This window comes from Musca autumnalis, unplaced genomic scaffold (genome assembly GCF_047663935.1).
Source record: "Musca autumnalis isolate F117 unplaced genomic scaffold, ASM4766393v1 scaffold_1, whole genome shotgun sequence".
Lineage (NCBI taxonomy): Eukaryota > Metazoa > Arthropoda > Insecta > Diptera > Muscidae > Musca > Musca autumnalis.
In genome coordinates this window covers 332,730,812-332,755,560 of record NW_027411644.1, presented here as the reverse complement: position 1 = coordinate 332,755,560, position 24,749 = coordinate 332,730,812, and the positions used below count along the sequence as shown (strand labels likewise).

General features: G+C 34.6%; 1 protein-coding gene across 2 annotated transcripts; it reads left to right on the top strand.

Annotated features, from left to right (window-relative positions):
• The first annotated feature begins 1,680 nt into the window (after window positions 1-1,680).
• LOC141390218 (probable multidrug resistance-associated protein lethal(2)03659) lies at window positions 1,681-23,174 on the top strand. 2 transcript variants are annotated; one of them, XM_073962999.1, is made up of 7 exons: window positions 1,681-2,012; window positions 13,246-13,476; window positions 16,594-18,498; window positions 18,562-18,877; window positions 19,760-19,910; window positions 21,716-22,664; window positions 22,733-23,174. In XM_073962999.1, the coding sequence occupies exons 1-7, from the start codon at window positions 1,933-1,935 to the stop codon at window positions 23,010-23,012; spliced, it is 3,912 nt and encodes a 1,303-aa protein (XP_073819100.1). In that variant the 5' UTR covers window positions 1,681-1,932; the 3' UTR covers window positions 23,013-23,174. The 2 variants fall into 2 exon arrangements, with proteins under 2 accessions (XP_073819100.1, XP_073819101.1); XM_073963000.1 differs by lacking the exons at window positions 1,681-2,012; window positions 13,246-13,476 and adding an exon at window positions 14,426-14,562.
• Window positions 23,175-24,749: the final 1,575 nt, after the last annotated feature.

Sequence of the window (24,749 nt, the reverse complement as noted above, 5' to 3'; positions counted from 1 at the left end):
TTTCAATTAAAATTTGTTGCTATAAAAACCCAACAATTTAGCCTAAACTTCATTTTTGTAAGGTGTACGTATACTTATCTGTGCCACTGTATATGCCTATTTCGAACTTTCACACACCGGCCATTGTGTGCCGTCAGTTGCATCTCACAATGCCAAAAACCTTAAAGTGGGTAAAAGTTGCGCGACTTTTACCCACTTTAAGGTTGTTGGCATTGTGAGATGCAACTGACGGCACACATACGATTTTGATGCGCATCCGGTTTTATTAGCGCCGATCAAAAATGCGTCAACATACACCTATTTCAAATAGATTCTTCAAGATTCAATAGATTTTGCGTAAAAGACTCATATTACTCGCGTATCTCTGTAATTTATGACACGCGTTCTCGCAAATATTATAATCTCGTATAAAGGATTCCATTTATGTAATATTTTTTAAAGAAAATCGCGGTCTAGTTAGCTGATTTGTCGAAATATAATTTTGCTGATTTTCCTATTTTCAGGGTATCTATATCCGCAGCTCTAGCGAATGGATTCAATCGCGGAAGGGCTCATTATATCCGTCGCGTAAAAAAACTAAATTCAGGCTGGGTTCAAAGGAAATTGAATAACACTTGTAATTTTTAAATGCGTCCGGATTATTAAAAAAATTCAAAAAACCCGGAAATTCTGGCTTCAAAATGTCAGCATAAATTTTAGCTGGATGCAGTGGATATATCAAAAAATCATACACTATTATATTGTTGCCCATGGAGTATTCAGTGATTCTTTTCTTGGACATAGGCTTATAAAATGTAAGGTTACGCCAGAAATCAGAAGGGAACATAAAAAAACTTGTTGGCTTCAACCCATTTTTGTACATTAAGGCCAACACAGCTTCCACGAAAATTAATTGTAATGATCCACATTATGGGAACCCTGCTAAAACATTTCATTTTAAAGTGTTTCAGTCATACTATATAAAATATGTTAACAGTTCGCAAATTCTGAATGGGTGAAACTCGGATTCATCGATTGTAAAACATTTTTGGTTTTTGCCATATATACTTTTTATGAATATTTTTGTCTGGCTCGTACATATCGTGGTGTAATAATATAAGGTGCAAGCGACAATCAGACGGTTATGAACTTTTTTACAAACTGAATTGTCAGAATATATTAGGATCTACCCCGAATATACCAAAATATAAAAGATTTCCAATCTGTTCTATTCAGTGTCGCATAATACATATATGAAGTGTAGAATGTGTCACATTATGTATAGAGTAATTTCGATGCCAATTAAAATTAAATTTTAAATCTTTTCATTTATTTCCTGTAAATTTTTCTGAACTATTTTGGAAAGACCCTAGTATTCAAATGTTGCCATTCACATTTAGTTCCCATTAAACCATGTTGTTATTGTAAAATTGTTAGTTGTTGTAATTCATGCAAACACCTTACTTCTTACACCATGGTACACATATTTGAATCTGTTTTTCATGAATTCAATAAATTCAGTTCAGCCCGTATTCCATTCTTTGTGGTTCTAACTAAAATCAAAACATAGTCGTTCAAAAACATCTTTATTGTGATGACCAACTGTCGAAAAGGATTTAGATAACTGCATCAAACACACAACGGCGGACAAAATGGAGAGCCAATTTTAGTAGAACTCATATCGATGTTGTTGTGGGGTTTATTGTCGTAAATATGACAATGTCAGACATCGTCGCTAAAAATCAGTACATATTTTGGAAAGTGTTTTGCGGTATTCTGATTAAAAAACTTCGCAATGTTGTGAATAGTGTTCATATCGCGTGAGAACTTCAAAGTGATCGGTTCGTGTATGGCGTGAAACATTAATAACGAATACAAAAATTAACAAAATTAACGTTTTAAATTGACAAAAAACGAAACTAATTTTAATCAAATAAAAATAAAATAAAAAAAATGAACAAATTCAAAGATAAAATAGAAAGAAAACCCAACCCCATACTTGAAGCAAATTTCTTATCCAAATGGTTTTTTTGGTAAGGATGGATGTATGAGCATCGCATACCGATGAAAAATAGAAATTGTGTTGAAATTAAAGCATATATGCACATACATATACATATATTTTCCTTTGTGGCGGGAATCTGTAAAGCCGAAAGCACAATCAACGTTTGAGTAAAGTTTTGTGTCATTTTTGGTAAAAGAACGCTAAAGGCAACCATCGGAATTACCATCAATACATATGCAACAAATTGTATAGTTTATTTGCTTTTTTGGATCCTATGTAAAAATCCATTCTGCTAAAAATTAAAGTCGCCATTACATCGCTTGTTGTGATAACATTTATAAGCTGGGAGATGAAATCAACTTCTAAACATACATACATATGTGTTGGTATAACACTTTTTTTTGTAAAGAGAGCTTAGTTCAAGCCCCTGATTGTAAATAACTTCCAGACTGTTGTGTTTGCATATTTATTATAGTTGAAACTTCAATTTGTTCGAATTTCCCGTTCAGAAAAATTTTGGATTTACTTTCAAAGCTCTTCTATTGATTATTGCCAATGAAATGTTCTCGGTAGTAGAATCGAAAGATTGTGTGCAAATCAGCATGTGTGAGTGTATTGGTATTTTACGAACTATCACTTGCATGTGTAAAAGGGTGGTTACATATTTTTTATTTAAAAAAACCTGGTGCATATTTTTTAATGCACTTCACCTTGTAGTTACCATGGTAAGTAAGTGCCTTGAAAGCAACTTCAAATTTTCTTGAAAGTAACTCAAGCCGATAACACAATACCTAATTCATTTGAATTAGGTAGTACTTGGCCTTTAATCTTTTACATGAAACTGAGCGTGAAAAAGCGGCGTATTTCATTGTGTTTCTATCTTAAGGTGTTGGTTGACTTCTGTAGAATAATAAAAGGCAAAGTGCCGCCAAGTTTGAGTTTTACTTTATTATTTTACCACAAATTACGCAAACGTTTATTATGATTTCGGCTTCACGGCGCGACGTAGAAAAATATCTTCCTAACACACTAACGCTCTTTGAGCGCCCGTATAATTAATCCGCTATAATTGAAATCTCATTTAAAACACAAAACCGTGTAACAAATAATTACAAATTATGGTTTGATTTTAAATGAAAAACAACTTAAAACTTGAATTTAACTCAAAATTTAACGCGATCCTTCTTTCTGCATATCACATGTAACAGAGCGCATAATAGTACATTTAGACTACGCTGGATATAGGGAATCCAGTGGATTTAAGTTGTCACTTTCATACAATATATGTATGTCAAATAAATATAGATAATGTACTTAATCATCGTATAAAGGTATGGTCACATTAGACAAATATTTGCAGGCAGTGTGCGCTTACTGAGAGCAAGTGCGAATAAATTTCAATTATTTAAACTTGCTCTAAGCAATCGCACACTGCCGGTTGCTGGAGCAAATATTTACCTGATCTGACCTTACCTTATGTGTATAGTCTAAAAAGCTTTTTAGTCTACAATGCAAAATATTTTATTAATATTAAATTAAAATGTTTATTGAATTAAACGCATAAACTATTTCTAACTTCCCGAAGAGGTGACAAGTTTCAAGTGTTCCTAATCTCTAATGTTTTAGTTTCAATTCAGTTCGCTGCTGTTTCGAATTGGCTATCTTAAATGCTTTAATTGTTAAATTAAAAAAGGCGATAAAGTTTTTTTGTTTAGGCCACACGAACAATATGGCTGATCTCCAAACGTGTTGATGTTCGCTGTTCCATGTGTGGGGCAGTGCTGAAACAATTTATTTTTAAACTGTGTACTTTTTTCTACGTCACTTTGTTTTACAATTGTTCGTTATCTGAAATATAAGAAGATTGGACGTGCAATCAGTGTTTCCGTAAATGTCAGGTATATTATTGTTGTATCTTCTTTAGGCGAAACTTTTGGTAATTTCGATTTTATTCAACTGTTTATAAATAACTTAAAATTTACAGTAATATTTTTAAATATTCTAAATATTTTAGAAGGTAGAATTGACAATCAGTTGTATTTTTACGTGTTTTTGTAAATTGGGTTTAAAAATGTATTAGGGTCTAAACATGGCATAATCCATTATTTTATGCACTAGCCTCTCTGAGAGTGACTTTCCTTTGCTAAACAACGGCAGATGAGAATGAAGAGAGAGTATGGTGTTGTTATTGTACATCCGGTAACGTATATGAAGGAGCATACCTGGCCTATACTCTCTTTATTCTATGATTAAAATTCAGTAAATGGCTTTGGAATTTAACATACTGTTAGGGACCAATATGGGTACAAAACATTATGCTATTTTTTTAGTTTGTACGTATTTAACCGATTTTAACGATCTAATACACATCCGTTAGTCATTATGACTAACTACTTATATTACTCTTTATTAATTTATGAGTACGGCTGCACAGAGCGTGTGTGTCCCACTACAAATCCTAGTGTTGTGTGTTCAACGCTCACCGTCGCAAGCGAGATTTTTGTTGACAAAAAAAGAACAGATTGCTGGTATCAATATTAGCTTATTTTTTCACTTATAGTGACCACATAATAACAAAAAAGTACTATAAAACCCATTATTTAGTAATGATTTGCTGGTTTTCTGATATACCAATTCGGTTTTGTTGGAGTCCATGGAAGATGAAAATGCCTTTGGTTTGTTTAGGTAAAGGCCTCGACACATAAGAAACATGGCATTCTTGCTGAAGTTATCTATATTAATAAAAGAGTAGAGTGACTGATTCACTGACTGACTGACTGACTGATTGACTGATTGATTCATCAACGCCCAGACGAAACGGCTGAAGCTAGAATCATGAAATTTTGGGTGAGGGTCACTCTTGGTCCGAAGGTGACAGATAAGGCTTGGTTTTTGGAAATTCGAACTGGAAGGGTACTAAAAGTACTAAAAGGTACTAAATATGGTACCGTTTGTATTTGGCGAACCGGTAAAGCTAGAACTTTGAAATTTGGAATGAAGGTCACTGATGGAGAGTTAGAAAGGTGTACCAAAGGGTTTTTAGAAATTCGAACTATAAGTGTACGAAAAGTACTAAAGTGTACTAAATTTGGTGCCAATTCGTACTTTGCGAACGGATAAAGGTTATAGGTTGAAATTTGGTGTGAGAATCAAGGTTAAAAGGTACGGTTGACATAAGGAGGTGGTTTAGGAAAAGTGTACACATGTGTACGAAAAGTACTAAATTTGGTACAATTATGATTTGTGCGAACGGATAGAGCTGGAATCCTGAAATTTTGAATTAAGGCTACTGTTGGAGAGTAGAATGGACGTAGTTTTGAAAATTGTACTTATGGGTGCGAAAAGTACTAAATGGTACTAAATTTGGTACCCTTATGATTTGGGCGAACGGATAGAGTTGGAATCCTGAAATTTTGAACTAAGGTTACTGTTGCAGAGTAAAATGGAAGTAGTTTTGAACATTCGTACTTATGGGTACGAAAAGTACTAAAGGGTACTACATTTGGTACAATTTGGATAAAGGTTGAACGGATAGAGCTGGAATCCTGAAATTTTGAATTAAGGCTACTGTTGGAGAGTAGAATGGACGTAGTTTTGAAAATTCGTACTTATGGGTGCGAAAAGTACTAAATGGTACTAAATTTGGTACCCTTATGATTTTGGCGAACGGATAGAGTTGGAATCCTGAAATTTTGAACTAAGGTTACTGTTGGAGAGTAAAATGGAAGTAGTTTTGAACATTCGTACTTATGGGTACGAAAAGTACTAAAGGGTACTAAATTTGGTACAATTTGGATAAAGGTTGAACGGATAGAGCTGGAATCCTGAAATTTTTGAATTAAGGCTACAGTTGGAGGGTAGCATGGAAGTAGTTTTGAAAATTCGTACTTATGGTTACGAAAAGTACTAAATTGTACTACATTTGGTACAATTACGACGTGGGCGAACGGATGGAGCTGGAATCCTGAAATTTTGAACTAAGGCTACTGTTAGAGGGTAGAATGGACGTAGTTTTGAAAATTCGTACATATGGGCACGAAAAGTACTAAATGGTACTAAATTTGGTACACTTATGATTTGGGCGAACGGATAGAGTTGGAATCCTGAAATTTTGAACTAAGTTGGAGAGTAAAATGGAAGTAGTTTTGAACATTCGTACTTATGGGTACGAAAAGTACTAAAGGGTACTAAATTTGGTACAATTTGGATATAGGTTGAACGGATAGAGCTGGAATCCTGAAATGTTTGAATTAAGGCTACAGTTGGAGGGTAGCATGGAAGTAGTTTTGAAAATTCGTACTTATGGGTACGAAAAGTACTAAATTTTACTAAATTTGGTACAATTACGACGTGGGCGAACGGATGGAGGTGGAATCCTGAAATTTTGAACTAAGGCTACTGTTAGAGGGTAGAATGGACGTAGTTTTGAAAATTCGTACATATGGGCACGAAAAGTACTAAATGGTACTAAATTTGGTACACTTATGATTTGGGCGAACGGATAGAGTTGGAATCCTGAAATTTTGAACTAAGGCTACTGTTCGAGAGTAAAATGGAAGTAGTTTGAAAATTCGTACTTATGGGTACAAAAAGTACTAAATGGTACTAAATTTGGTACAATTTGGATATAGGTTGAACGGATACAGCTGGAATCCTAAAATTTTTGAATTAAAGCTACAGTTGGAGGGTAGCATGGGAGTAGTTTTGAAAATTCGTACTTATGGGTACGAAAAGTAATAAATGATACTAAAATTGGTGCAATTATGATTCAGGCGAACGGATAGAGTTGGAATCCTGATGTTAGAGAGTAGAAAGGAAGTAGTTTTGAAAATTCGTACATATGGGTACGAAAAGTACTAAAGGGTACAAAATTTGGTACAATTTGGATATAGGCTGAACGGATATAGTTGGAATCCTGAAATTTGAATTAAGGCTGCTGTTAGAGAGTAGAATGGAAGCAGTTTTGAAAATTCGTACTTATGTGTACGACAAGTACTAAATGGTACTAAATTTTGTACAATTTGGATTTAGGCTGAGCGGATAGAGCTGGAATCCTGAAATTTTGAATTAAGGCTGCAGTTGGAGGGTTAAATTGAAGTAGTTTTGAAAATTCGTACTCATGGGTATGAAAAGTACTAAATGGTACTAAATTTGGTACAATTACGATTTGGGCGAACGGATAGAGCTGGAATCCTGAAATTTTGAACTAAGGTTACTGTTGGTGAGTAGAATGGAAGTAGTTTTGAAAATTCGTACTTATGGGTACGCAATGTACTAAATGATACTAAATTTAGTACAATTATGATTTAAGCGAACGGATAGTGCTGGAATCCTGAAATTTTGGATTAAAGATATAGTTGGAGGGTAGAATGGAAGTAGTTTTTAAAATTCGTTCTTATGGGTACGAAAAGTACTAAATTTGGTACAATTACGATTTGGGCGAACGGATGGAGCTGGAATCCTGAAATTTTGACCTAGGCTACTGTTGGAGAGTAGAACGAAAGTAGTTTTGAAAATTCGTACTTATGGGTACGAAAATTACTATATAGTACTGCATTTGGTACAATTACGATTTGGGCGAATAGATAGAGCTGGAATCCTAAAATTTTGAAATAAGGCTACTGTTGGAGAGTAGCATGAAAGTAGTTTTGAAAATTCGTACTTATGGATACGAAAAGTACTAAATGATACTAAATTTGGAACAATTACGATTTAGGCGAACGGATAGAGCTGGAATCCTGAAATTTGAATTAAGGCTGCTATTAGAGAGTGGAACGGAAGTAGTTTTGAAATTCGTATTTATGGGTACGAAAAGTACTAAATGATACTAAGTTTGGTACAATTACGATTTGGGCGAACGGATGGAGCTGGAATCCTGAAATTTTGAACTAAGGCTATTCTTGGAGAGTAGACCGAAAGTAGTTTTGAATATTCGTACTTATGGGTACGAAAAGTACTAAATGATACTAAATTTGGAACAATTACGATTTAGGCGAACGGATAGAGCTGGAATCCTGAAATTTGAATTAAGGCTGATGTTAGAGAATAGAATGGAAATAGTTTTGAAAATTCGTACTTATGGGTACGAAAACTACTAAGTGGTACTAAATTTGGTACAATTACGATTTGGGTGAACAGATAGAGTTGGAATCTCGAAATTTGAAGTTGAGACTACTGGTGGAGTGTAGGATTGAGGAAGTTTTGGAAATTCGTACTTATGTGTACGAACAGTACTAAGTGGTAGTAAATTTAGTACAATTTGTATTTGGGTGAACGGATAGAGCTTGATTCCTCAAATTTAGACTGAGTGTCGCTGATGAAGTGACCAAAGTACTAAATGGTACAAAATTTGGTTCGATGGTGATTTGAGTGAACGAATCCTGAATTCGTAATTGAGATTATTGTTGAAGTATAGAATTGAGGTACTCTTGGAAATTTTTACTTATGTGTACGAACAGTGCTAAATGGTACTATATATAGTACAAATTGGATTTGGGTGAACGGATAGAGCTGGAATCCTCAAATTCGGAATTGACATTACTGTTGCAGTGTAGAAGTAAGGAGTTTTGGAAATTCGTACTTAGAGTACAAAAAGTACTAAATGGTACTAAATTTTGTACAATGGGGATTTGGGTGAATGGATAAAACTGGAATCCTGAAATGTGGAATTGAGATTTTTGTTGGAGTGTAGGATTGTGGTTGTTTTGGAAATTCGTACTTATGAGAACGAAAAGTATTACATTTCGTACAATTGGGATTTGGAATCTGGAATCCTGAAATTTGGAATTGAGATTATTGTTGAAGAGTAGGATTGAGGTAGTTTTGGAAATTCGTACTTATGGGTACGAAGAGTACTTAATGGCACTCAATTTGTTGTTGGGTGTAGAGACAGTGCTGAAATCTGTATTCTTTGGATTTAGGGTGAGTATTGGTGTGCAAAGTTGGTATCGCTGTTAATATGTAAGGGTGAGATACTGCTGATCTTTTTCAAATCGAACTAAAGAGGATTCGAACAGTACTAAAATAACAATAAATATTGATTAAAATTGGTATTAGTGCAATAAAATTTTCAGTGTTCGCCATTTTCATATTTTATACTGTTTATTTGTTTTTTATATCCTTTCCGCATACGAAGTAGCGGGCACTTTGCTAGTCTATATATATAAAAGAGCTTAGTGATGAGTGAGTGACTGACATATCATCGCCCAGACGAAACCGCTGAAGCTAGAAAGCTGAAACTTTGACTGTGGGTTGCTGTTGGTGTGTAGGGGTGAGATAAGGCTGGGTTTTTGGAAATTCGAAATAGAAAGGTACGAAAAGTACTAAAAGGTACTACATATAGTACCCTTTGTATTAGGCAAACGGGAAGAGCTAGAATTCCGAAATTTGGAATGAGGGTAACTGATGGAGAATTAGAAATGTGTACCAAAGGGTTTTTGGAATTTCGACCTATAAGTGTACGTTAAGTACTAAAAGTTAACAAATTTAGTACCAATTGTATATTTTGAACGGATATAGCTAGAATATTGGAATTTGATATGGAAATCAAGGTTGGGAAGTGATGTTTATACAAGAGAATGGTTTGGGAAATTCGTACTCATGTGTACGAAATGTACTAAATGGTACTAAATTTAGTACAATTTGGGTGAACGTATAGAGCTGGAAACCTGAAATTTGGAATTAAGATTACTGTTGAAGTGGAGGATTGAGATATGAGGGTTGGTTTGGAAATTCGTACTTATGTGTACGAAAAGTACTAAATTGTACTAAATTTGGTACAATAGGGATTTGGGTGAACGGATAGAACTGGAATCCTGAAATTTGGAATTGAGATTACTGTTGGAGTGTAGGATTGGGGAAGTTTTGGAAATTCGTACTTGTGTGTATGAAAAGTACTAAATGGTACTAAATTTGGTACAATGGGGATTTGGGTGAACGGATATAGCTGGAATCTTGAAATTTGGAATTGAGATAACTGGTGGAGTGTAGGATAGAGGTAGTTTTGAAAATTCGTACTTATGGGTACGAAAAGTACTAAATGGTACTACATTTAGTACAATTTGGATTTGGGTAAACGGATAGAGCTTGATTCCTCAAATTTGGACTGAGGGTCACTGATTAAGAGTAAGAAAGATGTACCAAAGGGTTTTTGGAAGCTATGAGTGTACGAAAAGTACTAAATGGTACTAAATTTAGTACAATTTGGATTTGGGTGAACGTATAGAGCTGGAAACCTGAAATTTGGAATTAAGATTACTGTTGAAGTGTAGGATTGAGATATGAGGGTGGTTTTGGAAATTCGTACTTATGTGTACGAAAAGGTTCTCAATTTGATACAATAGGAATTTGGGTGAACGGACAGAGCTGGGGTCATGAAATTTGGAATTGAGATTGCTGTTGGATTGTAGGATTGGGGAAATTCGTACTTTTGTGTATGAAAAGTACTTAATGGTACTAAATTTTGTACAATGGGGATTTTGGGTGAACGGATAGAGCTGGAACCCTGAAATTTGGAATTGACATTACTGGTAGAGTTTAGAATTGTGGAAGTTTTGGAAATTCGTACTTATGTGTACGAAAAGTACTAAATGGTACTAAATTTAGTACAGTTTGGATTTGGGTAAACAGATAGAGCTTGATTCCTCAAATATGGACTGAGGGTTACTGATTAAGAGTAAGAAAGGTGTACCAAAGGGTTTTTGGAAGCTATGAGTGTACGAAAAGTACTAAATGGTACTAAATTTAGTACAATTTGGATTTGGGTGTACGGATCGGTTGTACGGTCGTACCTATGGGTACGAAATGTACCAAATAGTACTAAATGAAATAGAAAAAATATTTAAAAATGTTTTATTTGTTGTTATGAGAAAATGTATGCATAAATCGTTAACAACAGTCCATATCTATTCGTAGATGGTTAAATATTTACTAAAAAAAATATTTTTATTTTCGCTGTAAACAACAAATAATAAACAACTATTGAAGTATATCCAAATTATCCTGCCCCAGAGTCCGTACAAACCTTCAAAAAATATATTAAAAATATCCGCGGAATCTAGAAAATGCGTGGAAAAATATGAAACCAAATTTATAGAGATTGGGTACAAAAATTACATATTATAGCAACAACAAAAGAGAAAACCTTATAGTTGGGAAATATTGTTACAAATACATACATATGTACATATATTTTTTGGTTTGTTTCGAAAAATTAGAAAAAAAAATATTTGAAAGTTCTCCAACTATTTCGCTGAAATCCCATACAACAATTAATGTGTTCTGTTAAAACTTCATCAAGAAATATGGTTTACCATCGCGAACGCTTAGTTGCTTACTGTGATAACTTATTAGGATAGGAAATTAAGAGTAATATTGAAATTACAATCATTCAAAAAATGCGAATTAGTTAAAATCAGTTGATGCGCATCCGTTTTTGGATGCAGCGAATCAATCTTATTCAATATTTATGTACATTTCGATGTTTCACTCAGCGGCCATTGTGTGCCGCCAGTTGCATCACACAATGCAAAAACCCTAAAGTTGGTAAAACTCGCGCAATGTGCATACGATTTTGATTCGCATCCGATTTCATTAGCGTCCATCAAAAATGCGTCAATATACACCTATTTCAATTAGATTCATCAAGACCCGCGGATGTGCCTCCACATTCTATTTTGCGTAAAAGACCCATACTACTCGCGTATCTATGTAATTTATGACTCACGTTTTTGCAAATATGTATTATAGTCGCGAGTACAGGATTCCATATATGTAAAAATGTTCAAAGAAAATCTCGGCTTAGTAAGCGGATTTGTCAAAATATATTTTTGCAGATTTTCAAAAAAGTATCTATTTCCGCGGTTTTAGTGAATGAATTCAAACGCGGAAGGGCTCATTAGATCCGTCGCTAAAAAAGACTAAATTCACGCGGGGTTCAAAGGAAATTGAATGACATTTGCAAATTTTACACTCAAAAATAGTTTTGGTACTTCGACTCTAATTACTAGGACGCTGTACGGAGCACACTCATGAGATATACATTAAACGACGTAAAATTAAGAGTTCTATAAGAATGTTATGACTTTTGAATATTGTCTTGTTGCGCGTCCGGATTATTAAAGAAATTCAAAAAACCCCGAAATTCCGGCTTCAAAATGTCAGCATAAATTGTAGGTGGATGCAGTGGATATATAAAAAATCATACGCTATTATCATGTTGTCCATGGTGTATTCTTTGAATCTTTGTTTGGACATAGGTCTATAAAATGTAAGGTTAAACCAGAAATCAGATGGGAACATAAAAAAACTTGTCGGCTTCAACCCATTTTTCTACATTGATGCCAACACAGCTTCCACGAAAATTAATTTTAATGGTCGACATTATGGGATCCCTTCTAAAACACTTAATTTTAAAAGATTTCAGTCGTACTATTTAGAATATGTTAACAGTTCGCGAATTCTGAAAGGGTGAAACTCGGATTCGTCGATTGTAAAACATTTTTGGTTTTTGCCATATACGTTCTGTCAGAGTAAAATTTTTTCAACTTTAAATATCATACGCTCTACGTATTTCGGTAGTATGCCAAAGAATACATGTGTTCTACTTTTTTCACCATAAACGCTTCAGGCATGCCTCTTAAAGTGCGAACAGTCATGCGTATAAGTAATACGAATTATACGCATGTTCTTATTACTTATACGCATGACTGCTTGAACGTTAAAAATGAAACACCAAAAAGTTAAAACACAAAAGTGGCATAATTCATATATTTAACTAGCCTTTAACTAACCAAGCCATTTTTTAACCAATTAAAAATAATAATTTATACACAATTTTCACACATCTCCTCATAATAGTAGTTCAATTTAAAAGAGAAATAATAAAACCATAATGACCTTTGTCTGCATAAGACAAAAATAAAATAGTAAATAAATTTTATATGCCTTAATATGTGTGGAATTTTCGGAGCATTATGAAAAATGTTATCAAAATGAAAAAAAAGAAAAACATAAATAAACAAAGTATTAAGAATAAATAAAGTAATGACTTGTGGAGCTTTAAGGTTGTCAGTCAAATGGATCTCTGACTTGTTGTTGGTGGGGGATTTTGTTGATTGGTTTATGGCCTGTCATAACCAGATTTCCTTGTTGCTGTCACTTCCAAATAAGCGACGTCCATTGATTTATGGCAAACAATCATGAAGGTGTCTGTCTGTCTATTTCAGGTGCATTACTGATGTTTGTTTTTTATTTATTTACAGGTGGACACGTGAAACATTTAAACGGGGCTATAAAGAAAAGTTGCAAGCCGACGATTTATATGCGCACATTCCCACATTGGACAGCAGAAGCGTCTCGTTTGCCCTTATCAAGCATTGGGAGAAGGAGGTGCGGCGAAAGAAACCAAATCTTTTGCACATGATTTTCAGAGCGTACGGATGGAAGTTTGTGCCAATTTGCATATTATATTCGATATTGGAAATATCGATACAGTAAGTATTTTGATAGTACACATAAGACCGAAGACCTTAGAGACCTTATCTATGAAGTTGGATTAGAAACATTTTATGTATTTGTAGGAACACACTGGGAATTAAACTGCGTCATTTAATAAGCAATTTTAAATTCGGTATTTAGATAATAATAACTCACAGGCATGGTAGAACAAGTACAAGGTAAAGTTAATACTACAACAAATACAACTCGAACAACAACCACAAAGGAATTTGTTTTTGTTTGTAACGTTACTGCCAGTTGTTTTTGTAAACAAAACAAGGAAATGTCTATAAATTATTGGAATTTAAAAAACTAATAATTTTTCACAATTGATTGAATATTTTGGAAAACATGAATGAAAATTCGTTACATTTTCAATTTTTTTGTTTCCACATCATTCCACTAAATGCATAAATTCTCGCAGAAAGTAGAATTCTTGCAGAAAAGTTTGGGGTCGGTGGAAATTCATAGAAAAAGGGGAAGCTGTTTCAATGTTTTGTTTTAGAAATCAAAGAAGCACATGTTTATTAGGGCTTTATTTTTTTAAATTTTAACAAAGTACCTCACATATTAACAAACATTGTATCGCCTCTACAAGCGGGGATTTACTGCGCGGCTTATCGTTCGAACTTGGAGGAGGTTACATATCATTGATATGAAGAAGTCTTTCTGGGAAATGTTTTTTTCCAAATGATATATTTTTTTTCTCAAAAAATATATGTTCCTAATGTACATCGAAATAGAAATAAACGTATAAAATGTCATATGAAATTTGACACTAACGTTACAACCCAGTTCAGTCAGCTGTGTATTGCTGCTACCTTTTCTTATTCTACCATGACTCACAGGTTTCCAGAATGAGTTACTAATCGTGTTGTTATTTATGAAAGTATTTGGAAAGAAAAAAAGGTGAAAATGAGCCCCCTTCTATGTAACATTGCTTACAGTGTCAGTGTAGTGAACACAAGTTAAACGCCCTCTTCATTAAAATAGCGGTAACTAATACTGTGGGAAAGGTAACCCCTGCGACTCGATCTCTCTGATGAAAATCGTATGCCATGCGCAATTATACAAATGTGCCAGTGAGTGGTAGTATACCAAATAAAGTGAAATCGAAGATTTTAGGCCTTTCCAATATTTCCGTACAAAAAAGGACAAATTTAAAGAATTATTTGTTAAAAGCTGCCAAAAATTAAAAATCAAAAATACAGAATTTTGTGATTTTACAACAACACCTGCATTTTATATATGTAGTGGGTTTTTTTAGAATGAACGAACATTCGTTAGAATATAATACTCAACTACAGAACTTTAATTTGATGTAACATTCATAATCAATATTCGAAATTTATCGTGCAAACCAATCAGCACATAGATATTTAAATGGTCTCTTCATAGAATTCCAGTATGTTTCCTCATAGAGCATCAATATGACTTAATGTAGAAGACCACAAGGTTTTTCATTGGAGTCACATAGATAAGTGGACTTTGGGAAAATTTCGTATTTTGAGTTTTTAAACAAAAATTACGTTATCAGAATACGCCTCAGTTACGGTACTGGCTTACAAAATATAATGATGACTTTTATTTCTGAGTTTAGAAAATGTTCGGAAGGCGATGAAAATTACTGATATCCAAAAAGATTATAACAAATGCAGTTCTGGTATGACCAGTTACTATGAATTCTAGGGCCAACTCCGTCAATTTTAGTCATCTCTTCACATTCGCAAATAAGCTATAAGTTCGTATAAATAGAAGTTATCGAACTCCACCTTTGTCTAGCCAATCACTTATAGTATGCCATTTATTTGTTGCTGTTTCCAAATTAGTTAAGAGTTAACATAGAAGTACTTCAATGTTGTTCTTTTCGTTATTTTGGGCATCATTGTTGTTATAAAAATGAAATTCGAATACAAGATAATAATTTCACCACATTGCTTTTTATGATGACTAACATCAACAAATACATGCTGCGAACAAATAATATACATACAAACCAAGCTCGTTATCGTCAAAGGCTGTCAAACATAGGTGGTAGATAATTCAATAATACTGATACTACTTAGTTCACGTGTCTACTACTTAGTATTTATAAGTACACATTTTTAAATTATTTTATTTATATGGCGAAGAGCACGTAAAAGCGATCAGATAAATCAGACAATCCGGACACAAAAACTGTCAGCAGCCTTTGACGATAACATAATACAACAGTAGAATCCAGATAATTCGTCCCCGATAAGTGGAAACCCTCAATAATTTGTATTAAACTATCGATCCCTTGACTATATGACATAGAACTAAAAATACAGCAAAAATGCATTTGGCATACAAATAAAAAAACGTCGAAAATTACTTCCACATACACATTTTTCCAAAATGTACGGGAACGGAAAAATGACATAAACGTCAAAAAACTGGCGTGTCAGCCTATCAGAAGTCGATAAACATGTTGCACATTTTTGCTCGCCCTAATTTGTCGTCTAAAAAGTTTCTAAAGAGAATGCTATTCAGTGCTATTTGTGAAAAATTTGGGGGAAAATATGCAAAATGTGTAAAAACTCGTTAGTTCTGGAACAAAGCTTTAGTTTACAATAAATTCACGGTACGCCTGAACTAACTTTATATGAAAGGAGCTTACTAACACCTGTAGTGGAATTCCGTAATACATTTTTCGAGTTTCTGACAAAAATCGGTAAAATTAAAATGCATGTATTTTCGGTAATGAACGAAAATTTTCTGTAAGTTAACAACCAAAATAAGGTTGTCGCTAATTCCTACCAATATCAACATTTATTTATACTTTGCATTCATAATTTTGCGTTTTAATTTTACCGACTTTTGTCGGTAACTCAAAAATGAGTTACAGAATTCCACAACAGGGAAGTTTTTGCGGAATCTGAAACTGCGTTTTAATAATGGGTCAAAAGAAAACTGAAATGTGTCGAAAATTAATCGGACACTGTATTCTATGCATCTATATATAATACACTCATCCTTAATCTGCACTATCACCATTTGAATGTAGTTGCTTGCTATGCCCATAATTTAACAAAAAAATGTTTTACCCGAAACTATGTCCATTCTTCTTCTTTATTTTATTTTCTTTTCAGTTCATCTCAACCATTATTTTTGGGTGGTTTGGTGTCTTATTTTTCTGAGGGCCAGACTGACATAAGCAAACAACAGGCCTACCTGTACGCAACCGGTATAGTCCTGTGCTCACTGGTAGCTACGCTGTGTTTTCATCCCTTTATGTTTTATCTGTTCGAAGTGGGAACGAGAATTCGATTGGCATGCTCCGGATTGGTGTACCGAAAGTGTTTGCGTTCCTCAGTGACGGCAGACAACAGAGGAATGAGCGGTTTTGCCATTGCTGTTCTGTCGTCGGACTTGCCACAATTCGACATGACCTTCTATTTCTTTCACGATCTGTGGAAGGGCCCTATTGAGGCATGTATCATGGGCTACTTGATGTACTTGCAAGTGGGTTGGCCAGCCATTGTCGGCCTGGGGTTCATTATCATTTTCATTCCACTACAAGCATGGGCGGCAAAGGCATCGGCCCACTTTCGATACGAATCGGCAGAGCATGGTGACGACCGGGTGAACTTAATGAACGAGATTATCACCGCGATGCAAGTAATAAAAATGTACGCCTGGGAAAAGTCATTTGCAAAACTGATCGCCATTGTACGAAAGAAGGAAGTGAAGGCCATAAAAGGCTCAATGAACATCTACGCCGCGTTGCAATGCACAAATATGATATCGAAATTCGCGCTGTTCATCAGCTTGGTGGCATACGTGTATACGGGTGACATAGTGACGGCCAAAAAGGTTTTCATCGTTTCCTCGTATTACGATGTCCTAAACGACTCATTGCTGCATTTCTGGCCCTTGGCCGTAACCACATGGGCGGAAACAGTGGTGTGTGCACGACGCGTAGTCATGTTCCTAATGCAAAGCGAAGACCCAGCCGATGGTGGCATTGAAAATTTCGCCATGGAGGACGACGACGATAAGGGTAATTTCAGTGGACGTGTACATAATCCTAGAGCTATAAAGAAAGGTGTTATTCTACACAATGTGACGGCTAGTTGGGACAAGATGGATTCGGATAGTCGTCGTAAACACATCGACAATGTTAGTGCTGTTATCACGGAAAGGCAGTTTGTTGGAATTGTGGGAAATGTAGGATCTGGAAAAACTACCCTGCTGAATGCCATACTGGGAGAGTTGGAAATCATTAACGGCAACGTTGAAGTTAACGGCCAGGTGAGCTATGCGCCTCAAGAAGCATGGGTGTTCGAAGGCAGCATACGAGATAATATTGTGTTTGTAGAAAAGTTCAATGAATCCCGCTACAAGTCAGTGATTCATGCTTGCGAATTGGAAAGGGATATTTCGCTCTTCCCATATGGTGATTCCACTATTGTCGGTGAGCGTGGTATAAGCCTAAGTGGAGGCCAAAAGGCCCGTATTAGTTTAGCTCGAGCCGTATACAGACAGGCTGACATATATGTTTTTGACGACCCCCTGTCTGCAGTGGACTCGCATGTCGGACAACTTCTGCTGAATAAGTGCTTCAATCGTTTCTTAGCCGATAAAATACGAATCTTGGTCACTCATCACATTCATCACCTCAAGCACACCGATCACTTAATACTAATGGAAAATTCCAAAGTCATTGAACAGGGGCCCTACGACACACTTAAACATAGTATCGTGTTCCGTTCTCTCCTGGAGCAGGAGGAAGAAGAGAACAAACACGCTGTGAAACATACGGACAGCATAATCGATAATGTGAAGAAAGACAGCAAAGAAGATGTGGAAAAATCGACCAAACAAGACAAAGGCGAAGATCGCAAAGAGAACCAAATGCAGGGTTCTGTTAGATTGCAAACATATCTGTCATATTTCCATGCACTGGGTATGCCTTGGGTTATAATATTCGTGTTTTTGCTGTTTATATTGGCCCGAGGGTGTCAAGCTGTAATGGACATATTCATTTCGCGGTGGTAAGTACTTTTTCATTTGAGTTATTTCCATTCCCTCCCCCCACTGATCCTTTTTTTGCTTAGGGCCACTTGGGAAGAAACACTGCCCACAGAACATGATACATATGCGGAGTACACATCTAAAAGAAAGCGCATGGTCCTCATCTACACAATATTGATCGTTTGTACTTTGATCCTGTACATCATGCGCACATTTGGATTCTTCATGATTTGCCTGAAGATTTCGCTGCGTTTGCACGACAGCCTCTTCAATGGTATAATTCGTTCATATATGTATTTCTTTAATACAAATCCTTCGGGTCGAATACTGAACAGATTTTCCAGTGATATAAGTAACATTGATGTGGCTCTACCGCAGGCGATGTTAGATTCCATTTCGGTGAGTGAGATAATAACATAACAACAATTATTAAATTATAAACATAAGACAGAACAATATTGGACAATGTACATTAGGGCTATAACCCAAAAAATACCACGCCATTACCATGCTCGATTCAGTGAAAAAAGTTCCGCAACGGCTGCGATTACTAAAGTCCTTTTGATATTTTTTCTAATAAATATTTATAAAAACAAATACGATTCTCACAGGAAAAGTCATTAAAAACAGTCTGTAACTTTCGCGAATTCGTTGCAAATGACCACATATTCTCCGGTTCGGTAGGTACAATAAATATAAATATAAAATTCGCGATTTTATAAAGAAAAAAATTGCAATGTTTTTAAAGGTGAATTATATTCTTAGACATATCGCGATTTGACAACAAATTGGTTTGATATTGATTTTAAATTAGATTAAAACGAAGTTAATAAGTGTATATGTCATTATTAATAATGCATTACTGAACTTCAATGCATTTGGTGCTGAAACTTTTTTTCGCGATAGTAGTTTTTCATGCTCTACACGGCTATGCGGTGGTATTTTTGATATTTTCAAAAATTACAAAAAAGTTATAACCCTAATGTACATGTGTACAAAAAAGTTGACTTTTTTCATTATCGAAAAAAGGCGGTAGAAATTAAAACGCCAACGCCTGATTCATTTTCGCTATTAAAGAAAATGCAAAATTTAAATCGCTATATTAAAAAAAAAACATTTTTCCTTACTACTCCAATTTAAGAAAAAATTAGGCGAAAACAATAAATCCATCGTCGGACGTCCGAAATTTGGTTTGCTGGGAACCTACACATTTACATATATTCAACAAGATTTTAATTTTACTCAAACTTTTAATACTGAAATATTTTTTTCCTATGCTAGTTCATCGTCAATGCTGTCGCTGTATTAGTTGTGGTTGCAACGGCTAATTATTGGCTTTTAATTCCGGCCTTTATAATGATCCTTTTGTTGTATGCTTGTCGTGGACTGTATATTGGAGCTAGTCGCAGTTTGAAAAGAATCGAAGTAATGAGTAAGTAGTTCACAAATGATGGTGTTTATTGGATACTTCTATAATAGACGTATGTAATTTAACCCACTGAGCGCCAGGATATTTTTTTGAAAATATATTTCTTTTTTTAATAAAATATTTTTTCTTAAAACTTTTTTCCGGATGTCCTTCTAAACGGACAGTATGGGAAATTGGTGTTCTTACAATTCTGCATAAATCCTTTATCTATTTTATTTTATAAAATACCTTTCATCAGACACACGATTTAAATGTAATTTTACTTTAAACATAATTGTAAAAACCACGCAAATTTCCATACAAGTTTAGTGGATTTTGCCACAGTTAAATTTACAATGTATTACAGCTTTATTTTTGTATTCAATATACATATATATTTTTTGTATATGTATGTACGAGTATATTCATATATTTAGGCCACTGTGATACTGTACGGTTCAAATATCACGTTATGAATGAGAAAGGACATAAATAGGAACAACTATAAGAAAATAAAAAAAAACACACATAATAAAACGCTATGTATTATGTTCTTAAAATATTATGATGAATTTTCCCACTGTGCCATTAAAACGTCATAAATTATTAAGTGGCACACATAATTTATAAGAGCTACATTGCCACAGTTAACGTTGCATGTGTTACCTTATCACTAAATTTTTCAATAATAAAAACAGTAGAAAATGCAATAAGGTGTTAGTTGGCTTACATTACATGAATTACAACAACTAACAATTTTACAACACCAGATTTGTTGCTACACGCAGAAAAATAAATGCAGCAAACAAATAATACGTTTGGGTGCAAACAAGTTATATGTTCGGATCCAAACATATGTTATGTTAGGGACAAATAATATGTTTGTCGACAAGTATCTTTCCATCGATAAAGAGTTACAGAATCGCACTATTGCTTTCGCAAGTTCCCCTGCTTCGAATCAATTTTTTATGAAATTTTCAAATTCCATAGTTGGTCCCAGTCAACTGGACGTCTTGAGTTTTGATACCATAAACTTGGTTTTTATCACCGTTTACTGTCAAGTCCACTTTTGTTCATTGCTACTTCAATTGCTGATATCGTGTAATTTAATGTTATTCTGCATAATCGTATTAATTTTGCAAGAATACCAAACTCAGAAATGGTTTGGAACGAACAGGTGGTATGTGTCGATCTGTTTTTCATTGGTCTTCTCTAAGATTTGACATAGAGTAAAGATTTGGTCTATTGTCGATTTTCCAGGTATGATCCGGTTATTCCATTGACCATAGGTTTTGCAGCACGTTTTATGCAAAGTTCGGGAGACGTATGTCTCTGTAGTTGGCACAATCTGTCTTGTCTCCATTCCTGTGCACGGGACATAGCAGACTGAGGATTTAGTTTATGACAAAGGGGAAAATTGCAATGTTAGATGATAATTAGCGGGTTAAATGGACCAAAACTTTTTAGGAAAATTGGTAAATTTTTTGGTATAATAAAATTTAGCATACATTACGCTGCCACCGCACAGTGGGAAAAATACAGATCTAGCGTGCAGAAAATAGAAGTCGGTATTTTATTGTATGTATCATATGACTGGCCTGCCCGACTGAAGCCCCTTTTTTACTTGTTTTTCTTTCTATAACTATAAAGTTGTTATTGTGAAATAATTATTTGTTTTAATTTTATTTATTAACAATTATATTTATAGGGGAACAATTATAAATATAATGGGCGTAACAGCTCTGGCTACTGAGGCCTTAAGCTGAAAGTAGTATTATTTGTTTTAATATTTTTTAATAACCATATCAACATTTTGTTCATGTTTGCAGCTCGCAGTCCTGTCTACTCGCATACTAATCAAACATTCCAAGGCTTAACAACCATTCGGGCCCTTCATGCCACTGGACACCTCGAAGCGGAATTCCATGATCATCAGAATAACAATACATCGGCTCTATACTTGTATGTGACAACAAATCGAGCCTTCGCTTTCTGGACAGATCTGATTTGTGTCCTCTATATATTGGCTGTAACATTTAGTTTCCTGTTGATAAACCAGGAATTCTATAGCGGTGATGTCGGTTTGGCCATTACCCAGTCGATGTCATTGGTTATAATGTGTCAGTGGGGTATGCGTCAAACTGCCGAAATGGAAAATAACATGACGAGTGTGGAACGCGTCATTGAATATATAGATCTTCCCACCGAACCTAGTTTGGACACGGATCCATCGGTCAGACTGCCTGAAAACTGGCCACTCATGGGTCGTATACATTTCAAAGATCTGAAACTGAAATATTCCGAAAAGAGCGACTACATATTGAAGGGGTTGAATTTCTCAATTAAACCGACGGAAAAGATAGGCATAGTTGGAAGAACGGGTGCTGGCAAATCATCGATAATACAGGCCATTTTCCGCCTAGCCAAAAATGACGGACTTCTCGACATTGATGGCTTTGACATTGAGAAGCTGGGACTGCACGATTTACGAAGTCGAATTTCCATAATTCCCCAAGACCCAGTTCTGTTTTCGGGTGCTTTGCGATTCAATCTTGATCCGTTTGATGAAAGAACGGATGAGGAAATTTGGCGAGCTCTGGACGATGTTAAACTAAAAACGTATGTGAAATCTCTAGAAGGTGGATTATCGACTCGGGTGTACGATGGCGGTTCCAATTTTAGCATGGGACAAAGGCAGTTGATATGCATGGCGAGAGCAATTTTGCGACACAATAAAATACTGATAATGGACGAAGCTACGGCCAATGTCGATCCAGAGTAAGTCCAAGGCACATTGTAGGTTTACTACAGTTTATGTAAAATGTATCTCTTTTTTGCGCTTTCAGAACCGACAAATTCATCCAGGAGGCAATCCACACAAAGTTCGATAAATGTACAGTCCTAACCATTGCCCATCGTTTGCACACAGTTATGGATAATGATCGAGTTCTAGTTATGGATGCAGGTAGTGCCGTGGAACTGGGCCATCCGTATCAGTTACTTCAGAATCCTGAAGGTTATCTATACAAATTTGTGGAGAAAACAGGCCCTGGAACGTCCAAGTATTTACGGTACATAGCCGAGCAGAGCTATAGAAAACGTGTCACAAATAAAAAATCCGAATAGAGGACATATGAATATAAATACGTGTAACATTGTCAACTCAGGAGTAGTATTAGCAGTAGTCTGTAGTGGTTATGTTAAGATCTCAAGGGAATTTTTGTCTCGTTGTTAAAATAAAAAAAAATATTAGAAGAACCGTTGTAAAATAAACTGTTATTAAAAATCTTCACATATGCTATAAATTAACTAATAACAATATAGATAAATCTCGTTATTCTTAGAATTCAACTTTAAACGGACATAATTAGCCGTTTATATAACCGTTTTATAGATATCAACGCCGAAGTTTAAAAATTAATGTAAACTATGGTACTTTTAGACGATATTTTAATATACCTACAACTTTTTTTTCTATTTTATAGATATACATAGATACATAAATAGTGCAAGTGCCACCCTCTTGGAGAGTAAAGAAATATCCCAAGAAAAAGTGTAAGCAGAACAAGAAAAAAATATAATATCATTCGGATTTACAGAGAATTGAACATTTCATCCACCCGGAATTGTTTGGTCCGACAACATTTTTTCAGATACAAATTATTCAGTTCTTTCTTTAAATTTTTTGTTTTTGTTGTTGAATATTTTAGTTGACCTTTGATCTTCAAGTTTTTCTTTAGTTTTAGTTCGGCTCTAGGTCCTTTTGAATAAAACAAATGTTGATTTTTGTTTTATATCTGTATTTATTTACCGATATTTCGATCGTCTCCGACGATCATTATCAGGGATTTATTTTATCTTTAAGTAAAACAAAAGACATTTTTACATGAATATAAACAAAAATAACAACTTTTAATTACTTTTTAATTGTTAAGTGGATTGCAATTTACACTGTCTTTTTTCCATCACAGGTGATTTCCAACTGAACTATTTTCTCTTTTGATATTTTTGAATTGTGTTTCTATAAATCTGCGCACAGTGTTCTGTGTCAGTTTTAAAATTCATCCTACTTTCTGTAGGGACATTAATTATGTGTAACATCTCAAGCATATACCGACGTTTATAGTTATTTTCTTGTGTTAAAATCTTTACATCTTTAAAGTTTGGCGTATGATTTGGCGTATATTGCTGCACACTGCGCTCTTACAGGTCATACGCCAAACTTTAAAGATGTAAAGATTTTAACACAAGAAAATAACTATAAACGTCGGTATATGCTTGAGATGTTACACATAATTAATGTCCCTACAGAAAGTAGGATGAATTTTAAAACTGACACAGAACACTGTGCGCAGATTTATAGAAACACAATTCAAAAATATCAAAAGAGAAAATAGTTCAGTTGGAAATCACCTGTGATGGAGAAAAGACAGTGTAAATTGCAATCCACTTAACAATTAAAAAGTAATTAAAAGTTGTTATTTTTGTTTATATTCATGTAAAAATGTCTTTTGTTTTACTTAAAGATAAAATAAATCCCTGATGATGATCGTCGGAGACGATCGAAATATCGGTAAATAAATACAGATATAAAACAAAAATCAACATTTTTTGTTTTTGGAAATTTCAAATGAAAACTTATATTGTTCTTATGGCGCAATTACAAAGGTAGTGGTATCGTAAAATTATGAATATGTTAAATCAAAATTTTATTTGTGTTGTTGGGGAAATTACAGAAAAACCCTTTATAAAAAGGGATTTGACTTTTCATATTCTAACAGCTGGTTTGACAACACTACCTTGATAATTGTGGCATGATTGTTCTAAATAAATATTTATTTATTTATTTTTGTTTGAATACTC

Bases quoted from the DNA above. Each gene is read 5' to 3' on its own strand.
- LOC141390218 (XM_073962999.1), top strand. From the start codon at position 1,933: ATGAACAAATTCAAAGATAAAATAGAAAGAAAACCCAACCCCATACTT. The intron at 18,878-19,759 runs GTGAGTGAGATA...TTCCTATGCTAG, and splicing joins CGATGTTAGATTCCATTTCG to TTCATCGTCAATGCTGTCGC. The intron at 19,911-21,715 runs GTAAGTAGTTCA...TCATGTTTGCAG, and splicing joins GAAAAGAATCGAAGTAATGA to CTCGCAGTCCTGTCTACTCG.